Source organism: Falco rusticolus, chromosome 6 (genome assembly GCF_015220075.1).
Source record: "Falco rusticolus isolate bFalRus1 chromosome 6, bFalRus1.pri, whole genome shotgun sequence".
Lineage (NCBI taxonomy): Eukaryota > Metazoa > Chordata > Aves > Falconiformes > Falconidae > Falco > Falco rusticolus.
Genome location: NC_051192.1, coordinates 16,802,254 through 16,828,820, shown reverse-complemented (window position 1 = coordinate 16,828,820; position 26,567 = coordinate 16,802,254). Strand labels below are relative to the sequence as shown.

Sequence of the window (26,567 nt, the reverse complement as noted above, 5' to 3'; positions counted from 1 at the left end):
CTCTTCCCACCCCAGATGCAGGAATGGCTCTCTAGCTGTCCTCAAGGCAAGAAACAGGCTACCATCCTCCAAAGTCTGGAAATGCCATTGGGCATTTGGTCCCCTGTGTGCACAAACCTTTGTCACAGAGACCCAAACCATCGCAGCCTGGGAGGCAAACTCTCACCTTTTTGGTCAGAGAGTGCCCATGGCCACCGGGCACGCAGTGACCTCTGCAGACCCAATTCAAAAGGGAAAACGACCAAGCCGTAGGCAACCAGGTCTAGAATGGGAGGGGAGAAACTGGGAGGCAAAAGCACCAAAGCTTTGGAGTAAGGAAAAAGATGCGGGGAAAACAATCCCTTTGTTGCAATGCAACGTTTGCCCACACAGACCACTAATAATTTGAAAATTGAAAAAAGGTGAAATATGGATGAGTTTATCCTCTTTTGAAGCAGCAAAAGTTACACTGTGATCCTGCCAGGCCAGCAGGGTCACATTCTGACTTCAGCTACAGCAGCATTCCTGGGAATGAGCAAAATGTCCCGTAGTTGAGAATTCCTTTATTAATTCAATAGTTTTCATACGTTTTGTCCTCACATACACAACAGCCGTTACGAGTCCTGCAGGCTCATGTCATGCAGGCTCAGTTGTGTGGAAAGGCACAGCACGTGGTGCAGGCAGCAACACTGTGCATTAAAAAAAAAAGGTTGGCGGCATGTTTAGGATGACTCTCATCTACGCAGATCTAGCAATTTACAGCCTTTCCAGGGTAACAGTGTCTGTTCCTCCAGCGGTGGCTTTCCATGGCCTGTCAGTGCAGAGGGCAGCAGGATGTCTCCCCAGAAATTCAGGTCATGGAATTAAAATTCACAGAATAAAAGCTCCCTCTGGTCTTGAAAACCATCAACCCATTTATCTACCTTCTCTCATTTATTTCCCATCTGAGTAGGATTAACCAGAACCTGTCTCTTAATTTAAAGCAGCTTCTTCTCACTGACCACTGTACCAAAAGATGTTTTCCTAACTGCAAGCTGAGGGCACGGCAGAGATATCTAGGAATGACTTCCACATTTCTGACCAGGTACTTTTGGTTCTTTTCTCCCAAGACTTGGGGTTCTTTCAGGTGTGTATTTAGACACTGGTGTAGCAGATGTAGGGTATGGCACCACTCAACCACAGCTCAACATCAGTGGTGGAGGCCAGTGCTGCTCTCCCCATGTTCCCAGATGTTTCCAGTTGTTGGGACTTGCAGGACCAGATGGTGAACCAGGTCAGGGGAAAGATCTCAAATAATCTCCACTCTACAAAAAAGTTGTTAGTTTGAAAAATGAGGCTTTAGCATTAACTACAGATGTGGAAAAAAAATAAATCTCTAGAGGCATGGAGCTTTGCTAGAAGGACTGAGTTATTAGATAAATCATCAGATCAGCTAGTGAGGAAATTACCATTGAGGAAATGGAAAAAGTGAAATGGGATACGTCTGCTGAATATCCGCACGGCTGAAAGCAAAAGCTCTGCAAGAAGGCAGACAACCATCACTGCGGACTATTTGTTAGAAGAGTGCCAGCTAAACGGCACTAGGTGATCACCGAAGACCCCAGGACAAAAGGGAAAGCTAAGCCAATGGTCTGGATGAGGAAAAGAAGATAAAAAATATTGGAAGAAAGTCACTGATGGCAGTACTGACAGGTCACTGGCCACTGTCCAGCCCAGACGGACAGGCTGCCTCTCACGGGCGAGGGGCTTGATCTGCTTAACCGGTGGCTGGTGGAGTGGCTGGGGGGACAGGAGGCTGCCAGGCCACGGGCAGCCCTGCGGTGGCTGCCGCAGCAGCCCTGCCAGCTCGGTGGCTGCGGTGCTAAACTGAATTGTGCAGCTGTTCTCCGGCATGACCTACACGCCTCCACGCTGCTAAAATCCCTTCTCACCCTAATCAGGTTGGCCTGGCCCAAACTGCCCCTCAGGAATGGGTCTGGGCGCCTGACAGCCTGTGGGTGGTGGTTGGAGATGGCTTGGGAAAGGGTGGGCAGCTCCGATCCAAAGGGGTGTGGGTGACCACCCCCCGGCAGTAGGTGCGCAGCGCCTGCCCAACAAACGCTGCCCCAGCGAGTGCAGCCACCAGGGCGGCACAGCAGAAGGTACCAGTGGCAGCACTTGATGAAGAGCCGAACAACCAGAACATCTCCTTTGGGGGAAACCCACCAACAAATATCTGTAACTGAACCTCCTAACAGGAGTGTCAACACACGTTGACAACAAGGTGTGGAAGGACACTCAATGAAAACACCAACCCTAACTCCAAATTGCAATGGCGTGGGTAGGTCACTGTGCAGGCTAATAAACGTCAATCAAGGCATTTTGATTACCTCTGCACTAGCAACCAAAACAGTCAAGGGTTTTCCTCTGCTCCGGCTATCACAGCATGGCTCACCACGGGAAAAAAGGACAACCCTCCAGAGAACAACTCTGTCCTTCCAAATACAGGCTTTCCCCTCTCTCCTTCTTTTTGCAGAGAGAGCAGAGGTACCAAACTTTCACATCACCAAAGTTAGGTAAGCCGAATCCAGCTCGAAACAGCAAAATGAAGGCAGCATTAAAAATGTAAAAAATACTGCATAAGAAAATGGAAAAAACCATAAAAGCTTAACAGCTGATGTAAATTATAAATGAAAATTTTTGAAGTGCACCAAATAATGAGAGGAGCTAAAAGCTCGCGGGAAAAATTTGTGTCTGGCAGGGCTAAAACCACCAAAAAGGAGACTTTGAAATGAACACAATATCAGAAACAAAACAAAGCCTTGAGGTGGTGTACACTGCTTCTGAACAGTCATGGTAAAATTCTCAATATGGGAAGTGGAATTAGCATTTCTGCTCTGTTTGACTAGTAGTACTTTCCTCTTGTAGTTTCTATCAGCAACCAGTGAAGTACTTTCCACTAATAATGAGAAAAGGTGTTAAAAAGTATCTACTAGAAATAATATTTTTAGATCAGCAAGCCCGGGTAGCTTGCAGCTGGGAGTCTTACAATAATTCCATGAGGGGTTATCCAGTCCAGTGAAGGTAATTGTTAAAAGATCTTGGAATACCCAGGCATGGAATGGGCTGATACTCAAAAAGGGAAATAAGACAACTTAAATAAGCATACGCATCTTACCCTGCCATTAGTTTATTCAAAGTAACAGAAATGCTGATACAAGGCTGAACTGTTAAGTAATAAACAAAGCATTACAACTTCATGGAGAAGAGGTCTTGTCAAATAAATCTGATTTTGTTATTTGAATGTTTCACAGGTTTGGCTTCTAAAGGAACTGCACAGATGTAATGTATTTTCCTGTGAGAGGATTTACTCATGACATTCTCATTAACCCTTTAGCACTATATGAAATAAATAAAGCACTTTGCATGGAGCAAGAGCTGGGTAACTGACACCTTTCAAAAAGTACTCACTGGTGCAAAAAGACACAAAAAGGAAAACAGAGATGAAGAGTAGGGAAACTCCTCCTGTAACTCTGCACAGTGTTGCTAAGGTTCAGAGAAGAATTCAACACACAGGTTTTTTTCCCTCAATTTAAAAAAACCGATACTAACAATCTGGAGAAGGCAAAGAAATCAACCATTAAAAAAACTGGAGTAAAGTACTGTGAGCAGCTTTGCAGAGCTCTACCTGTTTAACTGATTTAGAAATCAAGACTGAGAAGTGCCTTCACCGAGATGAGTAAGTATCTGCATAGGAAAAAACCAGGGGTGCTAAAGTACTCCTTAATTTAATGGAGGGAGAACCACATGTACCAGAGCCAATGGGTGTAAACTGAAGCTAAATACATTAAAACTGAAAATGAGGCATAAATTTTTAACTGTGCAAGCAAATTTGCATTGGCAGTGAATTTTCCACTTCTGATTTCTTCAGTTGAAGAACAGATGTCTTTCTGGAAGATGCTTTAATCAAAGAGAATCTGCCAGGCTCCATAGAAAGCTTCTAAGGGGAAATGCAAAGAACTGTATTATGCAACATGCAGAATGGAATAATTATCATAGACACAGGCTCATAGGGTAGTTTGGGTTGGAAGGGACCTCAGGAGGTCTCTAGTCCATCCTCCTACTCAGAACAGGGTCAACATCTCAGACCAAATTGCTTGGAACTCTGTCCAGTCGGGTCTTGAAAACTTCCAGGGACAGGGATAGCACAACTCTCCAGGCCCCTGTGCCACTGCTTGAGCATCCTCAGAGGGAAGAAGTTTCTCCTTATATCCAGTCCCATTTTCTCTTACAGGTTTTGAACAATTTTGGGAACTGGGGGAGTTAAAGATGCTAGACTTATAAATGAAAAGCCTAGTACGAGCCAGCTTCTAAACTAACCTTCTGTGTGATACAGCCTAGAAGATGTCATTAATGTTTCTGTCAAGGTCATAACTGAACTGCATGGTTCAACTTAATGAAGGGGTCCGAAAAACATCAGTTTATCAAATGTGAGTCAGTTATGGCTCCATTCTCTCTTCTGCAGTCCTCTCTCCTCCCTCCTCAGCTGCAGCACTTGCCACTTGTGCTTGTGCTCTCTTCTGCAGCATCCTCCATGCTCTCCCCATCGGTGTGTTACTGACACCAGTACCTTTTGCTGCTCCACATATCACGTACATGTGTCTAACCGGTCGGGCATGAGGAAATACTCACAGTTTGGGCAGCTGGGAGATGAGGATATGATGGCCAAGCAGGCAGGGAAGGCAGGTGTGCTCCCTGCCCACTGCATCCTGCTGAGGGGGCATGCAAAGCTCCACAGGATGCTCCAGACCCCGCACGTTGTACAGGGTCAGGGTAGTGCATTGGATAAAGTCCACCTGGCCTTCAAGGCTTTGGAGGCTGAAGAGCAGAAAGTCAGGCCAGCTAACAGAAAAGCTGTTCACCATATTGAGATGACAGCATTTATGTCAGGTCGTGTTTGGGACAATTAATTTGAGAAGGCTTATGAGTGCTTTGAAAACAACAGGGTCTACAGAAAACTCACACCAGAGCTTGCCATCATGCTAAAGCAGATATCCAAACTGATTTTGTTATAAAAAGGCTCCTCAAATGTGTGCAAGAAAAATGCTGGGTCTGTGGTCACCTGAACCTCAGAGAATCAAACTGTTTCTGATGCCACAGCTTTTACACTTCCCTAAATCTGTAATTCAGTCTTGGATGCCCTTTCTCAGAGATATCACACTTCAACTTACAAAGGCTTAGGGGCTGAAGAAGTCAAGGTGAATTTAGCAAGTGACATTATTTTCAATATTTTTAGAAGACAGACATTAACAGGCCGAGTGGGAAAAAAATACAGCGTGCAGAACCACTGACTTAAAAAAAAATTACTTCCCAAATATTAACACTAACTACGTTCTCATCTGCACAGGGAAACTAAACAAAACAGGCACCTCTGAAGAGCAATTGATCATAGCCTCTTGTAGGTACATTCCTATTCCAGAATGGAAGCCCAATCTGAACAGCGACTGCACTTTAGATTTACAGACGATATGAATTCATTATCACTTTCAAGTGCAGGCAACTCTGAATTTTTCTGGAACTATCAAGATGTGCCTACAGCTAATCTATAAACCCCTGTGCTGCTCCTGTCAGCATCATTGCTGTGATCTCTCTTCTACTTCTTTCATTGCCTGTAGCATCTTCGCTGCATCTTGTCTTGGACTAAAACCTCTTTGAGTAAGGGCAGTGCTTTGCCAATCACTTTATGCAGAGGCTCTTGTTCAATTTAAAGAACGGAAAGAATAAATGCATAGTAGTATTTCAGGTTCTACTCATCAACTATGAGCTCAGCTCTAGCAGGACTCTATAGAAAATAACAACGGACCCTCATCAGAAATCCAGACAGCAACATATATTACAGATCAGAGCCAATACCATCATACTCCAAAGCAAAAAAACTCTGCAGCCACCGCAGGGTTTGTGTGGTATTCCCTGGTGAAACACAGCCCAGGCCACTGAGGAGTCAGGTTCTCTATTGCAGTAGCTACAGTTTCCAGTTTATTTTCCAGTTAAAAGTTGGAAGACCTGAACTGGTACCCAGAACAGCATGAGCATGCAGTTGATTACCAAATCTAACATTCCTTTAAAGCCTTCCAAATCTTACAGCTTCTTGATATTTTAACTGAAGCAGCAGAATATGAACCTGAAAACCCATTAACCATCTGCACCAATACACAGAGCCAGCATGGAAATGACTTTTTGCAAATTCCTTCTATTCCTCATGAAGTATTTATAACGGTACAACACAGAGCAGGAATCCCGGAGTGGCAATAGTGAGTTCCAGACCCAGGGAAGAGAAGGATGCCCTGCATTTCTGACAGGAGATGGCTTACTTTGAGCAGTTTCATCAGCCCTTCGAGCTGCACCATCAGTTCTCTTCTGCTTTCCTGAAGTGCAGACATCCTCTGTTCCAGTTCATCCTTTCTCTGTCTGTCCAAATTACATGAAAGAAAGAGTCAGAAAATAAATTTTGGGTATTTCAAAACCACTTCAGGAAATTCACCCATATAACCGTGTCTTTGCTTTTCATCACTCCCTCCCTGCTTCCCATTCGAAAGCACAGAGCAAAGCACACCACACTCACTACTAAACCTATATGGAACAATCAGGCTTTTCACTTAAAATCCAGAAATTCCCACTCAGCATCCTGGTAGTAGGAAGCCCTTTCCAAAAGCACTGCATTTGGAGAAAAACAGCCCGCTCTCTTCCTCCTTTTAAGAGCTCCCTTAACGTCAGACCCAGGCATCCTGCAGAGCTTTCAGACAAGCAAGAATGAACTATGGGAGGAAAGGCAGAGAGGAGGAAAAAAAAAAAAAAAAGAGGAGAAACGGCTGCAGATGTTTGGAAAGGAAAAGCTGTCACCTGTCTGGACAGAGACTCAGCAGAGCTATTTCTGTCCACCGATGTGACGTATAATCTTTGACATATTTGCTGTACCAGAACCCAGGTAACAGGGAGATAATAAGTGACCTTCCCTTTCCTTGGCATCAGAAATCCACTGGGTTTCTTCAGATGCCTAGCTGTGTGATATTTAAGGAAACATGACTGTCTGGTTTTATTTTATATTTAGAAAAATAAAGAAGTGACTAATATAAGGAGAAGGTCAAAGACAAACGTCAACACGTCAGAAGTTCAGTATCTTAGATGATTTATGAAATGCTGGGCCCCAGAAATCCCAATCATAGCTAATGATAAATAACTGTAAGAAAAAAACAATTAGAAAGGCTTGTTTATTCATCTACAGTTATTTTTGTTGACATCATGATGTCTTAGTCCAAAGTTAAAGTCATCACATATTCTAGACTGAATTTTTAAATGTTTTAGATTATATCTGTGTTCTCAGGCGATATATTATGGATAAATCATTCTGGGAATTTTAATAACCAACTAGTTTTAGAAACACTATTTGGACATCAGAAGACGGAAAAGAAAACGGCCATTTACTGAGACTGAATAAATCTGTGGAGTGTGGCTTGCTTTCATTACGGTGACTGTGAAAATGGCATTTCATGAGCATACACCCCAGCCAGAAAACTGCTAAGACTCCTGAACAGAACCAACTTGTTTCTGCACTGGTTCTTAGAAGGACAGAGGCTGCGAAGTGTTAACTGTCCTGGGTATTTCTTTCAAGATCTTTTTGTATTTTGAAGAACGTGGTTATTAAGTGCTGAAACATATCACAAAAATAAGGCAATAAAGAGAAGTTTACACACACCTGGTCACCTAGAATGTGTTAAAAGCCCACTGGTAGACATAGCTTTACCCGTCTATATGATCCTTCTTCTCTCTCTAGGTCAGTTCAGAGTCTGTAGCTTTTATTCTATAGTTATTTAATATAACATTCTGGTTAACGACTACAAATAGGTAAAAATAAAAATCGACATATTAAATACATATAGCTCTCCAAATGTGGTTGGTAATGAAGAATCAACATCAATGGGCATGTCTGATTTTGGTTGATGTTACTCAATTTCTTTTTCAATGACCTCTGGTGAAGAAAGAGGAGGTACTGTCTGTCAGCAAGGAAGGGGGTTAAATGTTTTTCAAAAAACAAGACAGGAGAGCCTCTATCGACCAATGGAGGGGTGCAGTTTGAGGCACACACGTGGGGCAGACGGGTCCTTGGCCCCAGTGCCTGGAGGAGCATCCTGTGGGCTTGCAAGAAGCAGCCCCAAGCATGGCGGCATGACAAGGCAGGGATCCCTAAGGACGATGGACCCAGCCACGCTTCTTCTGAGGCTGCACTTGCCAGCAGCATGGCAGAGCTGACTCATCTCTACAGGCTGGGTCGTCTGCAGATTTTTAAACCTGGGACATGCTGATTTCCCATGGATTACCTTCCTCGCACTTTCACAGCCTAAATTCTACACAGCAACGGAGATCATTCAGTCACACATGCTCGCGTATAACCAAAGGCAAGGCCACCAGGTACTGCTCACAGGCTTGGGGAGCGTCCCCTCATTAGCTGTGCCTTTGTGAAGTACCTCACATCAGAGACAAGCTGCTAATTGCAAACTTCCTCTGTGATGCTATGCAGTCAAGACAATTAACGTGCACTTTGAATTTCTTAATGAGTGATGTTTGGTGGTAAGAAAGCTAACGCTGATTCTGTCTGCAGCACCCATTACACTATGTATGAGATACTGCAGCCAGTATACTCCAGCCTACACATCGAAAAGATGCAGAGGACTTGGAGAGAACCTGAGAAGCTGAAAGGACAGCTGGAGCTTTTTTTAATAAATAAAATAACAAAAAAAGACATTTTAAATAAAAACCTGCTTTACAGAGATGCTGAAGAAGTTCAAGATTTTTATGCAAGATGAGGTTAAGAGGGGAGGGAATCCAAATCTCTAAATACTGACACACAAATAGGAATTTTGAAAAAAAAAAGAGTTTTTTAGGCTGGTAGATAAAATCATGGGGAAAGACAAGGTTTGGAAAATGGCACTAGGCTTATGAAGGTTAGAACTAATGCACACAGTTTTAGTCCACTGGGCAGAGACAAGGCACAAAAATTAGCTGACAATCACACTAACGGTGTCAGGGGACACGGTTTTGTTTCCATCTCTAGAAGCAAAGCTTGAGCATCTGTCTTACACCGATGCTGTACCTAGCCACACGGGGTTCTGCAGTAGCGCGGCAGGGAGAAACTTCCCAGCCCGTGTCACACAGAAGGTCAGACTGGGTAACCATGATGACTTGACAGGCTTTATGTGCTTAATTCAACCTTTTTTTCCTTTTGTAACTCTTCTACTTGCCGTGGTGTTTATTTATCTGGAGGCCAGAAATAGCTACAATAACTGTTCAGGTTTTTTCTTTAGCAAAACACGGGCCATGTCATTCCTCCTGGTTAGCTCTGCTAACTGTATTTTTGGAAAAACATCTTCAGGAAAGACATCTAGGGACTGAAAACTCTAGCACTGCTCTTGAGATTATTGCCTCGCTTTAAAAAGCATGTGCTTTATTTGTGGTCTGAATGTGGCTGGTTTCCAGTTTGAGCTCTTTGTTCCTGTATCTTTCACTGCTGGGGCAAACAACACATCAGCTTGCCCCTCAATCTCTTTTTTTCTCCAGCTCTTGTATTGATTTGTGGGTATTTTCTGCATCCTCTCCAGTTTTTGAAACATTAAAAAAAAATATATATAGCTATGTAAAGCATAAAGCTAGAAAATCTACAAAATAAAATCATTAGGTAATAGAATGAAAAATACCAGTGAGGTATCAAAATGTACTAGAATGTAGCACATTCTGTATGAAAAAGTAACGGAGTAAGTTGAAAGCCTTGGAATTTGCAATACAGGGCTGGATTATATCTTGCAGATGCTGCTGGCAGTTGCAGTAGCTCCATCCCAAAAAACCCCTCTGAACATCCCTGGGAAGTAGGACGACTGCGCCATCTCCTAAGCGGGCAGGAAAAGTTCACCCCAACAAATGAAATACAACGCAGTTTGCAAAGAGCTAATGCTGCCAAGGGCTTAAATTTTAGAGCCTACTTCAGATTACAGATGGCATTTTTGAAGGTTGAGCTCTGAATTACCTAGTAATAGAAGATGAAATAAAATATAGCCAGAGAATGCCCTTGTGACTACCCAAACTCTGAAACATTTCATTCTGTAAATACGGACAATTTTCCCCTGGCACTTCAAAATGCAAACTTAATCAAAGAGGTTCTGAAGATTGTTTTCCAACTTTGGATGTATGTCTGGCTATCCGCAGGTATGAACTTTCAGAGTTTCCCTGACTAATCAAATAACTGACACTCATCTTCAGCCTTACTCCTTTGGACAATAAATGAGAAGCAGTTAATGTCATTTCTGCCCGTTTTTCCTATCAGTTTCTTCTTTACTGTTTTCTGAACTATACAAAGAGAATTTATTTTAAGAGGCATTTTTATTTACTTCTAAATCCACTTAAAGAAAGTCAAAGTGCAATAAGCTGTCAGTCTTCAGAATCCAGCATTTTAAGTAACACTTTAAGGCTACTGAAGCTACACTTTTCCCAGTAACAGGCAGTGCTGCCAGTGCCATGGAGCAGACCCATGGGCTGACCAGCCCAGGTACCCAATGCACACGAGCTTAGGGTGTTTCTTTTACCGTAGAAGCCTGAGTTCAGCCAGTAAAGTTGGGTTCTGCTGGGCTTTCTCAGGGGTGGGTTGAGAGGCTTGTTCATGTTCCAGTCTGAGACGCTGAATCTCCTGGAGTATCTCTCTATAGAAACGACAGAGGGAAGATTAGAGGAAAAAGGTCAGCCTCTGCGCTGCTCTTAAATACTCTTATAGCCCTTCAAGCACTCCTCCTCTCAGTCTCCAGCCCAAGTACAGCAATTTTGTTCATGTATGCCTGGCACAGATTCAAAACCAAGACAGGTTAAGTTATCACGGTCCTACGAATTGCTATAATATGCACAGAAAATTTATTACTTATTAAGAAGTATGAAATCACTTATGTGCCATATGCTGGCAATGTCTCTCCAAAACACTTCATGCAGAATGGGCTCAGAGACCATTCTAAGAGGAAAAAACTTCCATTTTCAGCATCATCTGCATTGCACATGCTGCAGGAAGGGCTCTGAAGCGGCACCGCCAGCATCCACAGCTGTGCCAGCACCAGTTAGCTTCCCACTCACCTTTCCAAGGGCTCCCGACAGGTCGGCAGGAATGAGGAAAATAACAGCTCATAGTAAGTAAGCTCTCGACGTCTCACAGAGGGAAGGGGATCAGCCAGCAGCCCAATTAAGGCAGCTGTGTTCTGCGTAGCCGGAGGTGAGGGAACATAGCACTGATGGCCAAGGATTCAATTATTAAAATGGAAATGAAATCCTTCTGAGAGTGAAGATTATAATCTCTAATTCTTCCTCCCCACTCTTTTTTAAAACTGCTGAGCTGCTCTCCTGCGAGGTTTCATACCAGCACTGATTGAGATCTCCCTTATCTGTGATCTTGATGAAGGATTTTGAATGCCTGCAAGGTCTTGGTAGTGTGCTGAAGCTATGATGGTGCAAGGATTGAGCTGTTCCCATGCTCTCCAGGAACTGGTTCTCCTCCAAACTAACCTGAACAAGTATTTTTACTTGCCGTGCTGAGGGTGCCTTGGCAAGGGGCCGCACAGGCAGCAAGCTCATGCATGCCAGCTAGTGCAGCTGGGGCACAGGGAGACCCACACACAGCTACGAGGAGAGCACATCATTGGGCACCCAGAGAGGCTCCATAAGTAACCCATGGGCTGCCTGTGCTGTACAGCACATGGGGTTTGCAGCTGCTCAACGGCTTGCTCTTTAGAGCTGCACCCCCTTAGTTTCTCTTAGCCAGAGAAACAAACTCAAAATGTAGGTGCTGAAGAAGCAGGTAAGTGCAAATGATAAAAAAAGAGTGATCTCTTCTTAACAGTCCCTCTGGAAGAGCCATTGAATCACAGAGTGGTCTGAGTGGGAAGGGACCTTAAAGACCATCCAGTTCCCACCCCCCTGCCACGGGCAGGGACCCCTTCCACCAGCCCAGGCTGCCCCCAGCCCCGTCCAGCCTGGCCTTGAGCCCTGCCAGGGATGGGGCACCCACAGCTGCTCTGGGCAGCCTGGGCCAGCGCCTCGCCGCCCTCACAGGGAAGAATTTCTGCCTCATCTCTCATCTCCATCTCCCCTCTCTCATGTAAAGCCATTCCCCCGTGTGCCATCGCCACCTGCCCTTGCCCAAAGCCCCTCCCCAGCTTTCTTGCCGGCCCCTTTAGGCACTGGCAGGTGCTCCAAGGTCTCTCCGGAGCCTTCTCCTGCCCAGCTCTCTCAGGCTGTCTCACTAGGAGACGTGCTCCAGCCCCTGAGCATCTCCACGGCCTCCTCTGGACTCGCTCCAGTAGGTCCATGTTCTTATGCTGGGGACCCCAGAGCCGGACGCAGTGCTGCAGGGGGGGTCTCACCAGAGCAGAGCAGGGGGGCAGAGCCCCCTCCCCTGACCTGCTGGCCGCGCTGCTCTGGATGCAGCCCAGGGTACTGTTGGCTTCCTGGGCTGCAAGCACACAGTGCTGGGTCATGTCCAGAAGAAAACCATCTCCTACAGCCCATCTCCTATTTGTTCCAGGCCTCCCAGTTCAGACTTTTTTGTCTTCCAGCAAATGGATAAAAACCCACTCATCCTTCTCAAACTGGATTTACCCACCCCAGCCTTCCAACCTGCTCACTGCGCTGCATCGCAGCTGATTTATTCTTCTGCTGCCATGTGAATGGCTTACCCTGCTGCAAGAAGTTTGCTGGGTTTGCAGATAGCAACACAAGATAGCAACACAGCTCCTGATGCTCAGTGTCAGTTAAGATGATTTTAAGAAGATCAGTGAAGATCAACCTGCTCCCTGGGGAATAAGGGCACCGCAGCTGCATTCGCACTGAGCTAATTGCTTAATGAGGCAGCTACACCTTTCAACAAAAGATCTAGGAAAACAATCTGGTTAATATAATACAAAAAGGTTAAAAACAACAAAGCACATGGACTGAAGGCTCTTCTCTCCTGAAATGTTGTTCCTAAAACAACAGTGATCAAAGCTTGCTTTTTACCTGTTCTTGTTTTCCAGCTCTGCTATCAGCTGTCTTTGTTGTTTATTGGCATCAAAGCTGAACCCCAGGTCTGTTGGTGGGCGAGGCTGGTGGATGAGGAACAGAGAAAAATTAGACAAAATATTCATTACCCATTACCACATATGACACAGTTTGGATCCAGCCCTGTATTTCCTGAACACCAGGGTACGGTACTTACAGCCCAAGCTGCAAAACTTTGAAAACAGCTGTGCTGAGCTGGGCTACGGGGGCACATCGGGATGCCGTTTTATGACTGACATGGTCTGACCTCAGGGTGGGCGGCTGCTGAAAGGCTGACCTGGCTCATCATCCTCACTATCTGTCTGAAGAATTCTATTTGCCATTTTTTTTAAGACCTTCAGAAAAAAATGCACCATACCTATCTGTTCCTAAAACACTGACAGGCTTCCCTGGGAAAAAATGCAGTTCTACCTTTTATCATAAAGTCCTAGAGAAACACTGACCTTCCCATACGTCAGCTAGTGAGGAAAAGTCAGAATAACTTACAGCTAGAGTCTTGGTACCTACACCACTGCCAAACATCACAACATGCTGCTGACAGTGTGACTCACATATGTTCCCCCTTTTCTGATCATAATAGTCTGGCACCATATAGTTTCATTAATGCCTAGAAATAGTTTGACAGAAACATCTCTACAAGGTCTTGAAATAGCTTCTGCAGCAAGCCCATACTAACTTCTTGTGCTTTCTGTAGGTCCCAGTTCTCCCTTTTTTTCAATTCATCACCTGGGCAGTGATGCTGGGGTTAAACGAAGTTTTTCAGTGCGTTGAGCTGTTATAATCTGATGTTAAATAAATGTGTATCGAGACCTGCTATCTCATGCTGTGTTACACAGGGCTTTCAGGCAGTCTGTCCACATGTACAGCAAAAGCGTGGTGGTGCTCGGTGGAGCTGCTGAACTCCAGTACCTGCTGCTTGGCGTGCTGAAGGCCAGAAAACACTGTCCATTGAAGCGATCGCCATCATCCACAGACATTAAATTTAAGCATGGTCACTGCCTCCAGACATACTAGTTCTTCTCAGCCCCTCCAAAGCATCACCTGAAGGGAGACTGCTGAACAAATGCATTTTCCCAGTGAGCCCTGACCTTGTGATCCTTGTGTTTGGTGCTTTTCACCAGCAGCCATCACCACTGCTGGGAAAACGACTAGGCAATTACACAAGAATCTGTAGTTTCAGGGAAAACCTGTGGGCAGCTGGGCTGGATGGTGAAGAAGCCAGTTTTATGAACCAAGAAGAGACAGAGAGAAAAACTGCAGAGCCTTGTACCGGTTCAGTCCATTTTTGCAGTGGAATCCTAAGACGCTGCTTAGGCGGCCCAACACAACTCAGAGCTATCCTTCTGGCTGCCAGACACAAGAAGGTGTCCGCTCGGTGCTGGGGAGACATCTTTTATCGCAGACAGGTCTCCCTGGCTAAGAACTGCCTGAGGAACGAGATGGCACATAGAGTCTGCTTCTAACACCAATTCATTCCAGAATCACCGAACGGTTGAAGCTGGAAGGGACCTGTGGAGGTCCATCTGCTAAAGCAGGGCCACCCAGAGCCGGTTGCCCAGAACCGTGCCCAGACAGCTTCTCAGTATCTCCAAGGTGGGTGACTCCACAACTTCCCTGGGCAACCTGCGCCAGTGCTCAGGTATTCTCACACTGAGAAGCGTTTCCTGATGTTCAGAGGGAACCTCCTGTGGTTCAGCTTGTGCCTGTCACCTCTGGTCCTGACACTGGGCACCACTGGGAAGAGCGTGGCTCTGTCTCCTTTGCACCATGCCCTACGCCAGGCTGAGCAGGCCCAGCTCCCTCAGTCTTGCCCAGAGCAGAGATGCTCCAGTCCCCAAATTAGATTTCCTTATCCTGGTGGTCTCTGGGTCCTGTGCAGAGGGTGCATTCACACTGGCACAAGTTAAGGCTTGTTGTGCCTTTGCATTACTAGACATAACAAAAACCATAATAAATAATTATTATAAAAGATAATAAACCATCCTTAAGGATGGTTAAGGCCGTGGTGCCTTTGCCTCTCACCGTGTACTTGAGAGATGGGTTGTCTTCTCACACCTATCTGCTTGCATCTGATCTTGAGATTGCATCAATTTCTACCACAGTGTTTTCAGAAGGACCTCAGGTGGGGGATCCTGGTTTGAGAAGACAGTTTCACAACCATTTTCAGAAACTATTTGGGTAGAAAACCAGAAGCTGGATGGAAGAGCTTGATATGCACCAGTGCTCCTGGAGGCATGGTGGAGAGCGACAGATCCAGGACGAAGGGGACAGACACTGTCAGGGTTTCAGTTTTGTTTTACTGTGGGTATCTAGAGCTGACCCTGATGGGAGCTGGGCTGGATGTGTGGATGGCACTTCCTTTCTTTGGGCAAACCCCACATGGTGGGTGGGTTTGCAGCTGGCAAATGAGCCTTGCTTGACTGACACACCTACAAGCCCGTCTTCTGTGTCCTCCTGGGTGATCTGATGGCCACTTCAGGAGTCTCTTAGTGACGTGGAAATTTCCCATGTAAAAACTGCTTGGTAAAGCAGGTCCCAGGCAAGAAGAAACAAAACAGCCTGGGAGTTAAAATGAACGGTGTGAAAAATAAAAATAAATCAACCCAGAAACTGAAGTGCAGAAACACTGTTTGTTGGAGAAGGGTCAGAAAAAACCCTCTTCCCCCAAGCAGCATGGAGGAGCTGATGGCACAGGGTGGGCTCTGCTCACACACCAAGGAACAGGGCTGGGGTGGGCAAGGAGCTAGGACAGACCTGCCAGTACAGCCAGGGCAAAACCCCGACTCTCATCTCATCGCGTCTCATCCCATCTCATCTCATCTTGACATTTGGGGTAGGTACACAATGTAGGCAGAAGCACTGCCACCACTCTTTCCACCTGAACAGTCTTGGCATAGGTGACACTGATAGGGCCTACTGGTTTCCCCAAAACTGTGTCACAAAGCCAAGGCCCCACGGTCTCTCCCTGCATCCTGGTACAGTCAGCTGTGAGGACAAGTGCAGGAGATGTGTTTCACTTGCAGCCTCAGGAGCTTCCTGAGGCTCTGTGGCTCTTGGGGCTCCATCTGAAGCTCACGAACCTTTGTTCTGCTGCGAAGCAGGACTGTGTCTATAAAAACCACAACGTTGTCCTTAATCCCTTCCTTCAGAAATCCTGTCCGAAGCCTGAGATCACCCTCATGACCTAAAGTACTCAAGTCCTCAGGAACAAAGACAACCTTGCAGAGAACTTCGAGAAGACACATCCCTCACACTGCTCAAGGGGCCTTTTGGAAACTGTACAGGGGCTATTTTGTATGACAGATCAGTGTTCTTTGTTCTATTGCTTCCAAGAGTCCATTTAATTTTTTACCGTAACTCAGAAGCGCAGAGTCATTGTGGTTGGAAAGGACCTTTTGAGACAGACTAATCCAAACCCCTGCTCAAAGCAATGTCAACCACAGTGGGTTGTTCAGGACATTGTCCAGGTGAGTTCTGAATACCTTCAAGGGTGAAGATTCCACAACCTGCTGGGGTGACCTGTTGCAGTGTTTGAGCACTTACATCATAAGAGCATTTTTTGTCACAGCACTAACAAACCGCAACAAGGCTTTTACCATCACATACCAGTAGTATGAGCTACTACAAGAAGTAGTTAACACACCTTGCCTCGGCACAGCCACCTATCCCCCACAAGGTTTCAACAGTTCAACTACTGTTGTTTGTGCTGTTTCTTCATACTCTTCAGGCCAGTCCACCCTGCTTCTTGCCTCTGCTGCATCCTTCTCCTTGTCTCTCCTACAACCAGAGCACTCCCTCTCCTCCCTCTGCTTTTTCCAGGTCTCTCTACATTAGCTACTGCTCCTCCATACCCCTTAGAGCTATTTAACTACTCAGCAGGAACCAGCCACAGCTGCACCTTATCCACATCAGCCACCCCGCCACCCCTGAAGCCAGCCCATAGCTGCATATTATCAATGTCAATTAACCTGCCTTCATTCCTCTACAATTCCTCTACAAGTTTTTTGTTTAAATGGAAGTGAGATAGTGCCCATTGCCTCTTGTTCTGTCACAGCACCCCTGAAGAGAGTCTGGCTTCATCATCTTTCTTGCAAACGCCATATACCAATACACAAAAAGACCCCCACAACTCTTCTCAAGGCTAAACAAGCCCAGAAAAAAAAAAAAAATCAGGCTGCTGATTCTCCAACAACACCTAAGCCTTCCAGGTTCTTAAACTTAAATGGCACCTGATGCTCAGCCTGAAAGTTTGCAAAGAGGATGCCTATGCTGGTGAAATAAAAAGCACCTGGCAGAGGCACTGGAATTTAGGCACCCATATTGTTAGATAGTTAGTATGGCCCCTGCCTTATTTTTAGCCCAGACTAACCAGCCCTCTCAAGCAATTCTCAGCATGGTTTGGAATTTACCCTAAGCTGAGAACTATCTGCAGCAGGTGGTTTGTATGCAGCTGCACTGTTCTGGAGGGTAAGAGTGCTAAATATTAAAATGTGGCAACAGAAGTTTTTCATGGCTGCTACACACAAAGCCTAAGTGCCTGTCGTACACTCAGCCACTGAGAAATAGCATTGATCTATACTACAGCTAATCTATACTACAATGTGGATGGACTCAGGAGAAGCATCTGAACTCTTGCATGTTCAAAAGTGTGTCAGTCACCCAAGACAGCGATGAGCCTGCTGAAAATACAACAGAGGTACGTGTCTAATTGCTACTGAACTTGTCCAGAAAGTATCTGACACCAGTTCTAGATATATCTGACCTTGAATGGGTAATAAGACACAGCTCCTGGGCCACACACCCCAGCGAAGAGGCGCCCTGGAGGCAGCAGGCTCCCTCCTCCCTGCCAAAGCCCAGCCGCAGGCAGCAGCGCAAGATGCAGTGGTGGTCAGGAGGCAGCCCTGGCGTTCTGGTTCGAGCTCTTTGGGTTAGGTTTTATTAAAACAAAAAAAAAATCCAATGGTGGTCTAATATTAAATATTAACTGCCCAGGACATGGAATTTACAACCTTAGGGTAAAAGATTAGAAAAACCAGACAAGACAGACAGGAAATTCATCAGAGTACGTAGATTCTGGTACTTAAATAAAGCTGAGGTGATCTCAGAGCTTTTGTGTTCATCTCTGAAAGCACCAAGTTTTATAACGTGACAGTCCAGAGGCTAGAAGAGGCTATCCAGAAAGCTTACACCTAGAAACTAAGAAGGAACCAACAACTGTACACCAGTCCGCTTAACCTCGGTTCTTGGGGAAAAAACACAAAATAAAACCAGCTGTAAATACTTAGAAGGTACGCTAAGTAATAGTCTACATGGAGATTTTAAGAACAAATCGTGCCAAAGCAAACTACTTTTCTTCTGTAGTAAAATATCAAAACCTAGGTATAGGAGAGAAACTATTAACACAATACACCTTCACCTCAGCAATGCTTCTGACATCCTCTTGTGGGGCTTTACAGCTTTGCTCTTAGATTTAGTACCATTCAATATTTTCATTGATATCATGGCTGATAGAATGAAGTATTTTCTTCTTGTATCTGCAGATGGCATCACACCGTGGTGACCTCCTACCGCTTTATAGAACAAGAAAAAAGAAAAAATATACTAAAATACTAAATTATTAGAGAAACTGAAGAAACGGTTTGAAAAAAATAAGCTGTATTCTATCTACTAAGGCAAGGGCAAACTCTTGCATTTACTTTCAACACATCAACTAGATAAACACCCAACAGATGAGGCAGCAGTTCTGCAAAAAGGGGTTTGCAAACGAGTTGAGTTCACAACCCCAGCAAGGCAACAACCTTGCTCAGCTACTGCCTCCAGCCTGAGTGCTGGAATTTCAAAAAAACCCCAAGGGTCAGCTGGGGAAATTGCCCCATGCTGGCTGCCAAAAAGGCCTGTGGTGATTTGACCTGGCGGGCAGTGGAGCAAACCGCAGCCCTCCGCCTGCTCCCCTCCCTGAGTGGGATGGGGGAGAGGGGTGGGGAACAAAAAAGTAAAATTTGTGGGTTGATATAAAGAAAGTTTAATAGGACAGAAAAGGAAGGGAAAATAATGATAGTAATATTATTATCAATAATAACAACAATAGTAATAGTAGAAAAAATGAATTGGAATATACAACACAAGGGATGCACAATGCCATTGTTCACCACCTGCTGACCCATGCCCAGCCAGACCTCAAGCAGGGACCCCCAGCCAGCTTTCCCCCTGGTTTATATACTGAGCATGACGTCATATGGTCTGGAACATCCCTTTGGCCGCTATCAGCTGTCCTGGCTGTGTCCCCTCCCAGCTCCTTGTGCCACCCAGCCTGCTCCCTGGTGGGGCTGTGTGAGAAGCTGGAGTGCTTGACCACTGCTTGGCAACCACCAGAACATCAGTGTGGTATCAACATTCCTATTCCAAATCCAAAACCCAGCACGGTACCAGCTACTGGGAAGAAAATTAACTCTATCCCAGCTATAACCAGGACAGAGAGTAAAGAAGAAGAATGACCAGAGGTCTGTAAATCATGACAATGACAAAAGACTGAAAGACTGAAAGAATGAGAGGAAACAACATAAGAAACTTCAAATCTACAACACTCGTTGCAAAGAGGCAAGTAATATATTGCTTTCCATATGCCCCAGGATAGGAGGCTCAAACCGAGCAATGAAGCATTATGTTAGGATTCAAGGAAAACTTTTTACTGGTAGATGAATTTACACATTGGAACATACAAAGGCTGTGGTCCTGCTGGAATAAGGCCATGGAGATGCTCAGGGGCTGGAGCAGCTCTGCTGTGGGGACAGGCTGGGAGAGCTGGGGTGGCTCAGCCTGGGGAGGAGAAGGCTGCGGGGAGACCTTAGAGCACCTGCCAGTGCCTAAAGGGGCCGGCAAGAAAGCTGGGGAGGGGCTTTGGGCAAGGGCAGGTGGCGATGGCACACGGGGGAATGGCTTTACATGAGAGAGGGGAGATGGAGATGAGAGATGAGGAAGAAATTCTTCCCTGTGAGGGTGGCGAGGCGCTGGCCCAGGCTGCCCAGAGCAGCTGTGGGTGCCCCATCCCTGGCAGTGCCCAAGGCCAGGCTGGACGGGGCTGGGGGCAGCCTGGGCTGATGGAAGGGGTCCCTGCCTGTGGCAGGGGGGTGGGAACTGGATGGTCTTTAAGGTCCCTTCCCACCCAAACCATTCTGTGACTATGAAATTTCCTTGATGGACTCCGTCTGGAGTGGACTCTACTGAGTTTTTTTAAAGATAATTTGGATGAGCATCTGACCAGCAATGGTTTATGCATAGCTGAGGCGACCTACAGTGGAAAATGCCTGTAGTTAGGTCCCAGCTGGCCGGTCACTATTCAGAAGGAGGGAAGCCTCTGAACTGTCAGGGCACTCCAGCTCTGGCAGTCTGGGTGCAGGCTGCACGTAGGGTGTTTTACCTCTGTACCAATATATTATTTACAAAGAGATAAGGCATATGATCAAATATTCAAAAGTGATGGCCAACTTTAATTTTCATACTGCAGAGAGCAATGTTGCCTGTTTGGCCATTTCCCACCTCTGCTGACTCCTCACAGGTCACTGTTCCCTCTCAAAGAACGTAAGGAAAAACCTTCCTCTAACTGAGAAATGGAACTAGGCAGCTTTCTTCAATTAACATTTAGTGTGGAAATGCGTCACCTTCTGGTTCCACAGCTGAAACTTTCTCTGAGCACTGTTCCCTGCAGCATGGTAAATAGGAATGGCTCAGCACCTGTCACCCCCCTCATCACCATCAAGCATCATCATCATCATCCTACCTTTTTAAAAAAGTAACCCTTCCTCTAAAATACTCTCAGAATGTCCTGTAACTCATATTTCTATCAGATCTAAAGATATTAGAGGATGTCACTGTTTTCAGGCTTGTGAACTAGATACATAGTTATTTGAATCAACAACTTCCCATCTTTTCTGTTTTGACTGAAGGATTTTTTTCCTTTATCTGTTGAAGCCAAAAAAATCTGACTCCCAGACACCTTTGTGCTCCTATCACTTCTCAAGCTCTTTGGTTAAGTTTTCTCTATCACTCTTCCTTTTTTCTTTTATCATTCTTGTTACTGGTCTTTGTTCCTACTGCTTTACAAACCCCTAGAGACCTGTGAGAAAAAACATGGTATTTCATAGAAACTGATGAAGTTAAGATTAACCAAGAACTGAGGTTTTTTTTTCTTTTTTGCAGTTCTTTTGTTGATGGGAAGAAGTCTTTTGTGTTTACGTCATATTTTTGGGCGGCTTTTCTAGTAGCGCAAGCATTGCATTTATTTTAAACTGGGTTTTTTTCTCCAACTACATGAGCTTGGTACTCTTGTGCAGCACAACTGTGCAGCATTTGTGCAAAGTCTGACACACAACCCCACCTGAGTTCCCAGCATCCAGTGTGCTGGGCATCTCTATTCACTTCCTCTCACAAATGAGAAGTCACTTAAGTAACCAAAAATTTCTTATCAGTTACTTTGCTCACAGGATCAGAAGCTTTAATCTCTCCTTGATTGATTGTTGATCAATAGTCCTCCAAGTTCCTTTACAACCTAGCTGTGAGATGTAACTATTTCCTCCGTGATAGGCAAGTATCTTGCTGTAGCCTGTATAAAAAGTACAATGTCATAATGAAAGTGTTTACAATGGACACCTGGATTTGAAAATCTTTGTCGCTACCTTTCTCAAGCCTAGATGACTGCAGGCCGTTTTATGGAGTAGACAGTTTAATGAGCCCCGGTTCATCCTTTGCAGCGATCTCAGGATACCTTAGTCGGCTGAAAACACCAGAATTTCATGGGTGAGAGGAAGAATTACTCGATTCTGAGTAGAGGATTCTGAAGAATGACTTGAGAAGCTGGTGGACACTGTGTGGGACCTGTTATTGACCTAAGCGTTTCAAATGACATTCACACGGGTATGGCAAAACCTCTTGTGGATGCAAGTATTTCAAACACATCTTCTAAATACCACTATTAGGAGACAATCCTAAAGTATGAGGTATCACTCAAATGTGCAAATACCATTCTGGGCTTCAGGCTGGATGTTGGTAGGACAGCCTGTATTTCTTTAGAGAATGAACTCCTCTGGAACACAGGGGAGAAAATGTAACAATAGCCACTGCTCTCATTTCTCCGTGGCATTTTTATTAACACCAAATTCTTGCAGTCATTGCCTTTGTAAGAGTTTCGGGTGTATGGTATAGGATGGTGATGGCAAATGCTTTTCTCATAAATCCAGGGAGACGGATCTTCATCGGAGCATTTGCATGCTACCGTTTACTTTGATGAGAGGTACCTGTCCTCTCCATGAAATTACACATGGTTGTTAAAACCTCTGCACTTAAAAGCAAAAAAAACCCCAACCCAAAACATTAATTTACTAGTCAGCACTCTTCTGTCTGCACTCCATCTTACTGGACAGGAATGAGCAATTTGTGTCTTCCAAGATTTATTGCTGTAATTCCTTCCTTTAGAAAGCCCAGCAGGTTCAGCTTGCTACCTGCTCAGCAGCGCTGAGCACCAGGGACATACATACCCCCTTTCTGCTCAACTCTTGCAAAGGCTTTCCACTACAGAGAACAAAGACCTGGTGGGAGTCAACAGCATAGGATGTAAAGCCTTCAAAACTACCACAAAAAAGAACCCCAAACCCCATTTTTTGCATGTGCATGAGAAAACGAACAGAGTTCACATTATTTTGTCTTCTGTAGCTTTTGTCTCAGTATGGAATAAATACCTCAGGAACAGAATAGTCCCAATTTTCTGACAATAACATAGTATGACCAAACCCCTAAATGTTATAGGTCCCTGCAGAAACAACCTATAGGTTTTTTCAAGGTAAAACGATTTTGAAGTATGGTGGAGCTTGAAAAGAAAAAAAGACTTTTTGACAGTGCATTGTAACCTAGATCTCTTGTTTCATGCCAAAGAGGAGCAAGACCAAAGCTGATGCTTTTTGAGCTGAGGACTAACATTTTAAAAGTTAAAATATTAAAAAAAGTTTACAAGTTCAGCAAACTTCCCAACACAGCTGAAGGTACGATTACCATTGTCTTCTGCATTCCTGGTGCTCACCAGGAATGCTGAGGCCTCAGCAGTTCTGAGACCATCCAAACAGCAAGTCCCATTTTCTCTCAGCAAGAAAATTCATAAGATGACCATAAAATCTACTATAATCCTTAATACCACATAGGATCAGTAAAACCTCCCAGCTCTGTAATTTAGCTTTGCCATGAATAGGTTGTTTAACTTGAGAGCATGCCATGCTGGAACTTCAAGTCATAGAACCATAGGATATCTGAAGTTGGAAGGGACCGTAAGGATCATTGAGTCCAACTCCCTGTCGGACTGCAATTTATAATAAGGAGCATTCAGACCTCACCTACCGCACACCTTATCATTTTTTGGGTGATAGAAGAGGATTTAATGACAGTGTTTAATCAAGCCCCAAAAAGCCAGTTTGGCAAGCCACTGCACTCCTCCATCACCCTGATATGGAAGAAACTGTCAAAGAACAGTAAAGCTTGTGTCTCACATGCATCAGATTCCAGGCTTCTTGGTGCAAGGACCTTACGGTGTCATGGAAAGTCTGAACCAGTACTTCACATGCCCATCACTGTGGTATCACAGTGTTCTTTACTATCAACAGACAAAGGAGAAGAGGGAACAAATTACAGAAACGGTTCATGTAACTGGTGTATCCAGGAGAAGAAGTAATGGTGCAAGAACGAAGCTGCAGATTTATCCTGCAAAGACGTACAACAGGAAATCTGGTTTACTCCATCTTTCACTTCAAAAATATTTATTACATTATGCCTAAAGCCTGAAAGAAAGGTTACATGAAGGGAATATTTAGGTTTTAGGTAGCTTTAATGAGATGAAATGATAATAGGCTTTTAGCAGCGTTTCATGTTGAGAGAAGAGCAACCACATACTGCTTTCAAAAAAGAGCAACATGGGAAAGACCCTAATTATCATAACTCATCCACATAACTCAACCTAATTATCCACTCATCCATAATTGAGTATTATCTCGTATTTATTAGGTGCTCGTGCTTTTCCTAGCAGCAAGGCTGCACAGGTCAGCAGAGTCCTGCCAAGAGCGCATGGTCCCTGCGGACCTCTGCCCGCGCCGAGCACCTCTGGCTGCTGCCGGTCATGGTGGGTCACTCTTATCGGAAGTCATCGGGAAGCAGCAGGCACATCTAGCTCATGGGCCAGATACTGACCTGCGCTTGTACGGACCAACCTGCCCAGGCGTTTCAGCAGAAAGTCAGGAGGATCCGGAAGCATGCTAACAGTAGAAAATGGGAGGGTGGGGTATGTGGGGGGTGGCGGGGTGGGGGGAAGAGCTTCGGTAGAGCAGGTGGGAAGGAGATGAAGGAGATATTTGCCTCAGGAAAGGGAGGGGCTGTGTAAGACGCTGATAAGAGAGGGCCTAGTGTTGCTTTATATATATCTGGGGCTGTATACACATATATTCACCTAAAATACACATAATCACCCTTTCTCTTGTAAGTATGCAATCACCTTATATGCAGGATTACCTATATTCAAGTAATAGGGCAGTACTGAGGTGGGATCTGAGAGGTAGGTGGAAAGGATTTTGTAAGGGAAAGTAGGCAAGGGGGCTGGGGACACCAGAGATCACTGTCAGTTCCTGCTTTTATCAAAAAGATGATGCTTGATAGGAAATGCCAGATTATTTCTTACCTCAGGCTGATAATCTGAATAGATCAGCAGAGGGAGAAAACCAGATGAAGCTGTGATCTTGAAAGTCGTGATTTAAATAAAGCTTGGCTTGCTTTCCATTAATTTCTTCACTTTATTCATCTAGTCACCTTCTGCTTTACTCTCTTTTGCTTTCTAGCTAACCAGCCTAGTGGAGCCAGCCAACAGTTATTTTAATGCACAGCACTCTGCTGTGACCAAACTGGCAGGCCAAGCATAGCCCTGAGCAACTTAAATTCAATAAAAGGGATTTTGTCTTCTGAAGGCTGGCTTGAAGAAAACAAGAGTAGCCCAGTCAGAGCTTGTTTGAGCGAACACAGACTAAGCTGCATGCCATCAGCCTCTCCTGCACTACTGAGCAACCCACATGTATCAACAAATGATGCATTCTCCTTTTTTCTCCTCCCTCCCCATTTATTTTTCTTCTTTAAGAAGAAACAGACTCGGATTTCAGGAATGAACTCTGAGATCTGCCTCAAATTATTTCGTCCCAGTAAGACCTCAAGCAAAGTCATTTCCCATAAAAACGTTAATGGAACATATTTGCATTCATACGGCAAGTGACATTTATTACAGTAACAAGCCTGCAGAAGGCAGTTCTAACATTTTATCTAATTTGAGAAAAAGCAGAAACTGATGGACTGAGTCAGATCCATTGCTGCACAGTCCAACGTACAATTTCCAGCAGTGACCACTGCCAACTACTTCAAAGAAAAGAGTAAGAAACTTTGCATTAGGCTGTTGCAGTATGAACAGTCTGTGTCTGGGCCTCTCTTAATTTCTAGCAGTTAGAGCATGTTAAAAATTAAAACACATTGCATCTGAGAGGTAGGGCTGGAGAGGACATCACGAAATAATTTTGTTCACATCAACCTCTCTCAAGTATTTCCAGCAGATACTGGTTTATCTTGGTTTTAAAATCTCCACTGACAACTACTCCATAACTCCTTTATGGTGGGTTTTTTCCATTCTCCACTTTCATTAAGGTCCAGGTTCATTGAAAAATACATGGGAAGGAATTTCTGGAGGTTTTGAAATTCGCTGAAAATTTGAAAAGCATGCGCTGCTCAAAAGCAGGGCCAATTTATAGCAGGTTGCTCAAGAACTTGTCTAGTTGAGCTGTGAATGTCTCCAAGGAGGAAGATTCCAATTCTTCTCTGGACAACCTTCGACAATATTTGACCGTTACCATGGTGAAAAAGTTTCTCTTTATAGTTGGAATCACCCTTCTTGCAACTTCTGTCTGTTTCTTTGCTTCTTGTCCTTCCACTGTGCACCTCTGTGCTGGGCTGACCTTGGCTGGCCGACAGGTCCCCGTATGTCTGGCTCATCAGGGAGGTGCAGAGAGCAGTAAGATGCTGCTTTGCTTTCTTTTCTCCATCCTGAGCATACCCAGCTCTCTCAGCCTCTCCTCCTATGCCAGGCACCAAAGCCACCACCCATCTGAGCGGCCTCTGCTAGCCTTGCTCCATACATCCACGTCCTTTTTGCACCCAGACCAGACACAGTTCTGCAGATGTGACCTCACCAGCTTGGAGCAGGGAAGGACTGCCTCTTCCTCGGCCAGTGACCCTCGCTCTCTGGGCTGTGCTCTGGCTGGTGGTGGGCTGCTCCACTGCAAGGGCATGCTCCTGACTCCTGCTTTTCCCCACAATGCCCAGGTCCTCTCCGGCAAAGCTGCCTTCCAGCCCATGCTGCAGCATGGCGTCACCCCGTCCCAGTAATGGGACCGGCGCTATGTTGAACTTCATTATAATCATCAGCT

General features: G+C 45.1%; 1 protein-coding gene across 21 annotated transcripts in view; it reads right to left on the bottom strand.

The window, feature by feature from the left end:
- DTNB (dystrobrevin beta) overlaps window positions 1-26,567 on the bottom strand; it is a 214,912-nt gene that overhangs the window by 58,049 nt on the left and 130,296 nt on the right. For all 21 annotated transcript variants that reach the window (XM_037391264.1, XM_037391269.1, XM_037391263.1 and 18 more), the window contains 3 exons: window positions 13,036-13,121; window positions 10,590-10,703; window positions 6,330-6,426 (listed from right to left, as the gene is read on the bottom strand). In XM_037391264.1, coding sequence (XP_037247161.1) covers window positions 6,330-6,426; window positions 10,590-10,703; window positions 13,036-13,121 — 297 coding nt within the window. The remainder of the gene's footprint in view (window positions 1-6,329; window positions 6,427-10,589; window positions 10,704-13,035; window positions 13,122-26,567) is intronic.